Source organism: Nicotiana tabacum, chromosome 12 (genome assembly GCF_000715075.1).
Source record: "Nicotiana tabacum cultivar K326 chromosome 12, ASM71507v2, whole genome shotgun sequence".
In the NCBI taxonomy this organism is placed as follows: domain Eukaryota; kingdom Viridiplantae; phylum Streptophyta; class Magnoliopsida; order Solanales; family Solanaceae; genus Nicotiana; species Nicotiana tabacum.
In genome coordinates, this window is record NC_134091.1 from 39,427,025 (window position 1) to 39,437,052 (window position 10,028).

Genomic DNA, 10,028 nt, shown 5'->3' on the forward strand with positions numbered 1-10,028 from the left:
TGTAGTGACTTCAAATGGATCAAAGTAGTATTGTAGGAATATGTTTCTGGATTAATATGATTGTTCCTTATAATATTGTTTGTATTTTTTTTAATGATTATTGTTATATTTATTTATGTTAAGAAGACTACTCGATTAAAAAAAGCCTATTTATAATGAAAATTATTTAATATATTTAGAGCAAAAAATGACTAAACTGAAACTACAACCAAGATATTATTTAGCATTCATCATTTAGGCCAAGTCCCCCTCTTCTTTTCTATCCTTTTATAACCAAGAACAAGACTGGGAAGTTTATCTTAAAATAAAGTCGGAAAATAAATTAATTTGCTCATAGAGAAGTGGAAAAATCAACACGGAAAATCAAAAATTATATTTACCAATACAAAATTTTGAAGACCGGTCCGTTATTAATTAGAATTCAACCACCAACACCTAAACCTAAACCTAAACAAACCTAAACTAAAAGAGAACCTAAACCTAAACCTAAACTTAAACAAGGGTCAAATAACCTTTACATGGCTTACTCAAGTATGATAAATCTAAGGTTAAGACTATGAGATAAAATCTATGAAGGGCACTGCCACGATATGGAAGAAGTTAAAAATAAAAAAAATTATCCAAAATCTGTATAGGTGGATGGATAAAGACAAGCTTCGATAATTAATTGTAGTCATGGAGGAGAATAATAGTTGCATGGAGGAGTGTAATAGTGCATGGAGGAGTGAAATTGACTATTGAGAAGTGTAATGGTTGCATGGAGGAGTAGAAGGGGCTACTAGAAAGTATAATGGAAAGTGTAATGGATGCATGGAGGAGTAGAAGTGGCTACTGGAAAGTGTAATATCCGCATGGAGGAGTACATGTGGCTACTGGGAAGTGTAATGGCTGCATAGGGTCTCTACAGAGAATCTTTAAGTCCTGCTGGGAAGTGGAATAGCTATTATAACTCTCCCTATATATTTTTTTTGTATGCTAACCCTATATAAAACAAACAAACTGAAACTGCTACTACATCTAAGCATAACAATGGATATGACTCTGATCAAGAAAGTTGTTGAACAGCCACTCCATGGTTCACCTGTTAGTCATAATATTTTGTACCAAGATCTTAAGCTTGACTTTACTAAGCTGAAGCATGAGGTTAATGAATTGAATGAGAGGTTGGTTCGTGACTCGAGCATTGATTACCTAAAAAGTGTCATGTTGGAGTAGCATCCACTAACTTCAATTTATACCATGCTTGATGATATGCCCATACCATCCGTCCAGAATGGAGCTAAGAGCAATTCTATTATTGTTATCACAAATGACACTAAATCCGCCTCCAAGACCACCAAATCTTTCTCTGTGACCCAGAATATTGAGTAGTCCATGTATTATGAAGTTTTCTCTCAAGTTGTCTTTTATTTATGGTGAAACTTTTTTAAGAATCTATGAATTTGTCTACCCCTTATGGTGATGTTTTTATTGATCTTATTATATTTTGGTGATGTTATGAAATCTCATATTAATGAAAATATATTGTTATGTCTTTGAATCATTTGTTTTTACTTAAATGATTGTTTGATGCCGGTTAACAAAACAATCCAATTATCTTCAAAGGTGCAATTGTTCGTTTGATGCCTAATGTAATGAAAGAACTAAGAGAAGCATTTGTAAAGATTAATTAAGTTCTCTAAAGGTGGTCAACTCTTTGCCAAATTAAGATAGCACATTGAATTTATGACACCAACCTTGGACAGTAGAAAAATATAATATCAAGAAATATGTAAAAAACTTGAAGATAGTTGAGAATAGAAGAAATACTTATGAAGAAAACTTCCCAAGTTCTTGTCAAAAGAAGGAATTTTTTAGAGATGAATCAAATAGTGTCCAAAATCTGACATTACTACAATTTTCCAGAATCAAACAAATGTAGAAAGTTCATCTAACATTTCGGACAGTGTCCAAAATCTGATGAATATCATGAATCAATGTAGTAAGGTTTAAAATAGGTGCAAAATGAATCTAACACTTATAACTACTTAACACCTAGTCAGTAGATGGTAACACTTTGACACTTAGAACTAAACTTTTCAATGTATAGTGCTTCACCTAAGAAGCTTTTTCGGGCCCCATTTTCTATCTTTATTTTCTCCTTCTTCATCTCTTATCTTTTTTTTAGAGTTAAGGGTTAGATTAAGGAATGAGGGGCGTGAAGAGGAATAATGCTTCGAAAGTCTATGTTGTATTTCGTGGTAAGAGGCCTGGTTATACAACTTTTGGCGTCAGTGTGCTCCTATGGTCACTGGTGTCAATGGTAGCATCTTCAAGGCTTTCAAATCGTATGATGAAGCCATAGCAGCATTCAATGAGTTCAGAAAAAGTTGTCAAGCTGATAATATATCGACATCAAAGGTGTATGTGGTATTTCATAGTAAAAGGCCCGGATTATACAGCTCTTGGTGTGAGTGTGCTCCTATGATTATAGGTTTCAAAGGAAGCATCTTCTAGTCTTACAGATCTTATGGTGAAGCCATAACAACATTCAATGAATTCCAAGAAGAAAATACTGACAGTAAAGAACCATCTTCAAGTTCGTTTGTAGATGAAAGTGGTGTAGGGGTTGAAGGTGGAAATGGAGCAAGTATTATTTCATCTGTGTTGTTAGCTGGAATGTTTGTAGGGATGAAGATATCAAAAAATTGTTCAGTTTGATTATTTCCTCTAATATACTATGTATATATTTCAATGTATTTCGTTTGGTGTAGTATGTGTATATGTGTATTGAGTGCTTTACGAAAAATGATGTAGCCGTGCATGTGTATATATGAATGAAGCCTTGGGAAGGTAATACAATTAAAATAACGAGAGAGAGTTACTTGAAAAAATTGAATTAAAATAAAAATCTGCTAAAGGGTAGAGATGGAAAATAAAAATACACAATTATCCATTATGCCCTCAAAAGGTGTGTGAAGTTACCATAATGCCCCCATTCTGGACGTTTGGGTCATTATTAGTGTGGCCAAATATATTTTTCATTAAGGACAAAATATGTATAAAATGGTAAATTGTGCATTAAATTGCACCTTTTAAGGAAATTCTTACCTCATCTTTCCTTTCCAATCAATATTTTCTGCAGTCATAAGTGCTGATTTATTTCAAGAATCTGATGCGTAGGATTTCCAACCCAAGTAAATGCGAACTGGTATTTAGAATTTGGAAGAACTACAAGCCTATTTTTGCCTCTCTATTTCTTTGGGTAGGGGTAAAGTCTGCGTACACACTACCCTCTCCAAACCCTAGTGCGATTCTACTGGGTTGTTGTTGTTGTACAAGCCTATTTTCAATATTTGAAGAAGGAATATTTAAATAAAAACAATTTATAGGGCATATGTATCTCATGATTAAACTGAAGGATTAAAAGAAAATCTTATTGCTCCATATCCGAGTACATTGTGCAGGAGACAAGAGAGGCCGCAATTTTAAAAAGTGTAATTTCATCAGACATTCTAGTCAAAATTCCAAGGGAGTGTGTATAATTTCGTTGCCTCTCTCTCTTAGTGACTGAAGTTTGCAACACCTACATTAATCATGTCAACAAAATTTAACTAAACCAAGACATAATCATATTGTGAAAATGCGTCTTTCGGCATTAATTAACAATAAAATTGATCATATTAAATTTAATTTGTTTATTGAAAATATAACGAATATTCTTGGGCTCTTTACTCCAAGCGTCTTAATATCTGGAAAAAATTAAATAGTGTGAACCACAAAAAACAACAACAACCCAGTATAATCCCACTAGTGGGATCTGGGGAGGGTAGTGTGGACGCAGACCTACATCCTTCCCTCCAAGAACTCCCCACCTTGCTCTTGGGTGACTCGAACTCACAACCTCTTGGTTGGAAGTGGAGGGTGCTTACCATCAGAGCAACTTAAATATTGTGAACTACAAAAAAAAGATTAAAAAATTAATTAAAGTGGAGCGGAGGAACACCGTGATATGTAATGATGTTACTTGCAAGTTGCAACAAAAATTAGAAGAGAGAAAGTGAGAACCGTAAAACAAGTCACAAAAATTAATTGTTTCTATTGTTTTGAGATAGACTAAAGAAGAAAGAGTCGGGGAAGAAGAAAAAGTGTGGGAAGGGAAGAAGAAAGAGGTAACAAATCAGATATACATCTATTTTGAAGACTGGCACAAATGCTACTTTGACTTGGCATTTCTCCAATATTAAATATTCGCTACGAAAATTTTCAAGTGTTTTGACTATTGAATGATTCTGGGCAGAAATGTGTTTCACCTAAACGCGTTAATAGTTTAGTTTAAATTTCCAAAGTAATTATCCAATGCTGAATACGCAAAGGTATTCCAGGCCAAAATTCATCAAAATCCGAATTCTAGACTCAAGATCATGGCTTCCGTCGATTTAGGGAATCCATCTAACAAACAAACAGTGACTGTCACCGGAGTTGAAGAAACCCTAGACGACCGAATCAGTCAATTGCCGGACTCACTCCTAATTCAAATTCTCTCTCTTTTGCCAACCAAGGAGGCATTCAAAACCTGTATTCTATCAAAAAGGTGGCAGTATCTCTGTACTTCAGTTTATAACCTAAATTTCACTGACGCAGAAAATATGCGACAAGAAGCCTTTATATCCTATGTAGACTATGCATTAGCTCGTTGCACTTCTTCCAAAATCAAAAAATTCCAGCTCACTTTCGGTTGGCAGCATGTTTACTGGTCGCAATACAGCCAATGGCTGGCGTTTGCTGTCGAAAAAAGAGTGGAACATGTTGAATTGAAGTCATTTGGTGATGATTATGACATTTTCACATTGCCTCAATTCATCTGCACTTGTTCATCGTTGATAACATTGAAATTGATCCGTTGTGCACTTGATAAAGAAGTAATTATAGCGTGGAAGTCGCTAAAGAGCTTAGTGTTGATCGATATGGTGTTAGATGGTGACGATATTGTGAACCTACTGTCAGGTTCTCCTGCTTTGGAAACTTTGGAATTTAATTTATGCATGGGTTTCCGTCGTCTGGAAATTAGTTCGTCAAATTTGAAGAGACTAAATATTAAAAGCTGGAGGTTGTTGGATGTCGAAGATGATCATTCCTTGGAAATTTTTGCGCCATATCTTCAGCATTTGGAGATCTCTGGAAGTATTTCTGATCTCAAGTGCAGGCTACTAAATGTATACTCTTTGGTCAATGCTAAACTTACTTTCAAAATTGATTGCGAAAAAGATATTCAGGATTGGAATGGATATTATGTCGATGATGCAGAGGACAGTTGTCGTGATTATCATCAATCATTTATCATAGTCGTGCAAGATTATCTTCAAAAGTTAAGTAATGTGACCAACCTCACAATTGGAACATGGTTAACAGAGGTTTGTTTATTAGTCAAAATACCTTATTTACTCTATTTGATTTTTAGCAAAAAGTTGCAAAAGGAGAAAGGTTTTCAGAATCAGATGCAATTGGGAACTTTTATGCAGATTGTAGAGACCACTCTGAACAAGAAGACAATTAATAAATTCCAGTTGCAGAATATATCTTTATAAATCATCAAATTTATAAAGATATTTTGCCAGCTCTGACCCCTTAATATATTCGATTTTAATTTATCAGAGTATCACAACAGGGTTAAGACCATTTTCCATAAATTAACCGACAAAGTCTGCTTAGCTGCTTACAATCTCATGTTGCAGGTCCTGTGCATGCTGCAGCTCGAAGAGGTGCCAATTCCAGAACTAAAATGCAAATATCTAACGCTAGAGTTGCATTTGAAAAAGCTTAATTTGTATGGGGTAGCTAGCCTTTTGCGAGCCTCGCCTCATGTGGAGACACTCAACATAGACATGGCAACGATGAGTGTAACTTCCTGGAACTTTTTCTCCTCTGTTTACAAATTCATTTTATGATGGTTTAACACTTCCCTCTCCCGTAAAGTTGTTTCTGAAGTAGAATGCAAATATATCCTTTATTGTCAGAAGCTTTGCTAATGTCACTGTTGTGTTGCTACCTTTGGCCAGTGGCAGAGTTAGAATTTTCACTAAGGGGTGTCAAAATAAAAAAATTTAAATATACGAAGAAGTCAGGGGATTCAACATATAATATTCATACATTTAAAAAAAAAGGTACATAGCTACACAATGTAATTTTCTGGCGAATTGATATCCCTTGGTATAAGGTGGCTCCGCCACTGCCTTTAGCAAATGAGCTATGAGACGAAAAGGTTTTTGCGCTATCACTCATTTCTTGGGTTACTTATGCCATGAATCTTTATGATATGAACACCCATCCTAGTCTGTTTTCAAGTACTATTAAGATTTGTTGGTTCTGAAATAATTCTCTACCACACACTTCTGCTATGGAATCACATTGTCACTTTAGTGCAATTTCCATTAAGCTACCTTCATATGGTCCTGATTACATTCTCTGTCTCCAGCTTCATGATTCCTTCTGTCACTTTAAGTTAAGATATTTGGCCAAAGGAGATAATGTTGATTTGCGGAGATGGACTTCAAGCTTTGTGTGTCCCAGCCTCAAGAATGTTAAGATTATCAACTCCTTGGGGGTGTGCTTGAAGGATCATTTCACACAGGGCTGTGACAAGCTTTTCGAACTTTCAAAATTTCTGTTAAAGAATGCGACTGTTTTGGAGAAGTTCTTTATCATATCAAAGACAAGAAAGTGCAGGAGATGTTCAACGGACTGTGTGTCCCGATATTTTTTTCAATTGGCTGAGAAATTGTTAGGTTGTCCAAGATCCTCAACCAATTCTGTGATTATCTTCCAAGAGTGAGCTTTCCACGACTTGACTGCAAGTAGTTTCCTGTCGCAGGATACAAGAAATGTTGACTTATATTGAGTTGTCAAAGTATATTTCTGTTGATTTTAGGTTACAACTTCATAGTTTGTTAATCTTGATGTACGACTTGAAAGTTCTGCATTACCTAAAGCCTAGCTTCATTCATTATTCTCTTCTATTCCAGTGAATGACTAAAAATTCCTGGTGGTCGTCCTCAATGTGGACTTGTGTTTGACCGTTAAATTGTAATCTCTAAGCCAATGCAGATAAATCATTTAATTCGAGTGGTTAAAAATAGTCAGAAGTCCATAAAACCTTTACAAATCCTCCAGGTAAGGGAGAGCTAGGCCTCTAGTGAGCATTTCTAGATCCCTCATTGAAACTTATACAAACAAAATGGTCTATTAATCCAGCAAACTTGGAGGTAAAAACCTTCAATGGCAACCTACATAATTCGAGCAGCATTATACGAGACATTGAGCAGCTAGAGCTAGTTTTCGATTTCGTTACTTGTTCGATGCTGTAATTTTAAATGTGACTTTTGGCCACCCTAGTAAGCTTTCAAAATTGAAGGACCAGTGTTGTTGATAAAGAAGATGAAGAGTTGGAGACAAATGTAAGAATGGAAGGATAAAAATGTCAATTATACTATATGTAGAATCAAATTAGCTTATTTTCGCAATAATGTAAAAAACCGAGGCAATATCTAAAGACTAGTTTCTCAGGTGAGCAACGTAATAAGCAAATTTGTGTAATATTTTGAAGTAGGGGTGATTTACAAAAATGATTCCTATAAGGCTGGTCTTAAATTTTGGGTCCGCTTAAATTAATTTTAAAAAGGGATTTTTACCTAGCTATACTACATTAGAAACCTATTTACCTATGTTCTCTATGTTTTGTAGTTTTTAATAAGTATCTAGGTTTTTCTTACAACTTGTATACATTGCTTCTTAAAAGGCTCTCACCCCATTATTAGTGCCTTCAATTAAGGGATTCAATTGCATCCTTTCCTTTTTTCCCTTCTCCTCTTCTCTCTCTCTCTCTCTCTCTCTTTAAAAATTAAAATCCCTTAATCTACGTCCAAAATCTCCATCTTCTCTCTTCACCATTGCCGAAAACTTTATATTATTAAAAGATATTCAAAAATTGTATGATAATTGTATCATAATTGAGTTGAATTGTATCAGATACATCAATGCCTAAAACATAAATGTATGATACTTGTATCACAATTGTATCTAACTTGTATCTGGTACATTAATACACAAAATAATACCTGATATAATACTAATAAATTAATATATAATTATCATATTTGTGATACAAATTGTGAAATTCGTCATGAATTCACAACTGCTCATAACAATATACAATGAATATATAATTATCATACATATGTAATACAATTCCTGCAACAATTATGATACATATATAATTATAATACAATCGCGATACATTTTCTGAAAATTGTGATACAATTACGATCTTCATCTTCCTCGAGTTTCAATCACAACTCTACACTAAAAATTTAATATAATAGTATTATAATTGTATTAGTATAATTCACAACTTACCCACAACTTGATTGTAGAGCAAATTTTCGAATTTCTTCTGTATTGTATAAATAAGAAAGAGATTTTGGATGATTGAAAGAGAGAAATCGAATATCAAAAGCTTTGGAAGAGAAAAAAATCTGCAATTTGGGGGGATAACAGTGGATGATTGGAAGAGAGAAATCGGATATCAAAAGCTTTGAAAGAGGAGTGAGTAAGCAAGATTTTTGGGTTAGAAAGATTTTGGATATTAGTGGGTAAGGGAGAATTCTTACGGTGGGTAAGTACAAATTTGGATAATTGTTAAAGAAAGAGTGAAGATGTTTTTGTAATCCTTTGGAAAAGGAAGAGAATCTTAAATGTAGGGAGATTATGTGTAACTGATACGCTATATTTAAGGTATGTTGCATTTTCTCTTTTTTATGATTTTGTATAAAACTAGTAAATATAGGTATATATAGTAATTAACAAGGAACCTAAATAAAGGTAGTAAATAGGTTTCTAATATAGTATATCTAGGTAAAAATCCCTTTTAAAAACGACCTCCGCTTAAGAAAATCTTTTGGGCAAATTCTTGTTGCCCATTGGGCCGGGTAAAAAGAAGAATTTTTTTCCACTAGCCGAGGGAAGAAGTAGCAACAGAATATCGCTATCATGAAAAAAAAAACGTTAGGAAACTCTATTTGATAGAAGGGATGGCTAAAAGGCCAAATTCGACTATAAAAAAAAGAGATCAAAGAGAGGGAGGGAGCTAGATGAGCACTTGCAAAAGAGCGGCCGACATACCTAAAATTGCTATAGTAAAGTAGAACGAAAGTACCAATTAAGGGTTCTACCTTTTCTTGTGTGTTCATTAGTTGTGGGCATAAATTAGTTTTGTACGAGACAGGAGTTCGGGACATTCAATAAATCACAGTGAACCTATTCAATTGGCCACAAGTTTTGCCTCATACGCAAAAGTTGCATGTATGCTCAATTGTTCACAAGCTATGACGGATGGGCAAGAGTTGGTACTATTCATTTTACCTATCGTGTTAAATGGTTTCAAGTTGTTATGTATTGTCAAAAGTTAATTGTATTGTTCAATTGTTCACAACGTTTTCCTCCATTATATAAAGAGTTGTTTGTCTAATCCAAAAAATAATACACTTTTTAAACTCAAAATGCATATTCTTAAATTGTTATTGGAAAATACAGTTGGAATTGATCATGATTAAATTTTGAAAATAAAAAGTCAATCAGTAACAACTGAAAAATCTTGCCCAATAGGTAACACACTGCACTATCTTCAATCTCTAAAACTTATGAAAATGTCTCGAACTCCTGTCTTATGGCAAAACTAATATATGCGCATATTACAGCTAGAAATTATGCCCAATAAATTTTTATAACTTGAGGTCATGTTTTAAAGATTTTGTTAAAGTAGAGCCAATAATATAAGAGGTAAAGTTAAACTATGTCGTATAATTAAGAAAAAGCACGTAAAATACAGTCTATATTTTCCAAAAAGTCAGTTTCACACTCAATCTTTACGGGCGTTCTAGTACCACCCTATTATTATTTATGATAAAATTAATACCTTCTTCAAAAATGAGGTGGCAGAAAAAGTGGGTTCACCTCACTCAAAGCGCGTGGGAAGATGAAAAAATATTAAAAGA

General features: G+C 34.1%; 1 protein-coding gene across 1 annotated transcript; it reads left to right on the forward strand.

Annotated features, from left to right (window-relative positions):
- Positions 1-4,095: 4,095 nt before the first annotated feature.
- On the forward strand, positions 4,096-6,985 carry LOC107788011 (F-box protein At5g03100-like). Its single transcript, XM_016609647.2, has 3 exons — positions 4,096-5,393; positions 5,715-5,879; positions 6,455-6,985. The coding sequence occupies exons 1-3, from the start codon at positions 4,404-4,406 to the stop codon at positions 6,809-6,811; spliced, it is 1,512 nt and encodes a 503-aa protein (XP_016465133.2). The 5' UTR covers positions 4,096-4,403; the 3' UTR covers positions 6,812-6,985.
- Positions 6,986-10,028: the final 3,043 nt, after the last annotated feature.

What these genes read in the sequence shown, in the direction of transcription:
- LOC107788011 (XM_016609647.2), top strand. Translation starts at nt 4,404, where the DNA reads ATGGCTTCCGTCGATTTAGGGAATCCATCTAACAAACAAACAGTGACT. An exon ending in TTGGAACATGGTTAACAGAG is followed by an intron (nt 5,394 to 5,714) that starts GTTTGTTTATTA and finishes CTCATGTTGCAG; the next exon opens with GTCCTGTGCATGCTGCAGCT. An exon ending in TAGACATGGCAACGATGAGT is followed by an intron (nt 5,880 to 6,454) that starts GTAACTTCCTGG and finishes CTCTGTCTCCAG; the next exon opens with CTTCATGATTCCTTCTGTCA.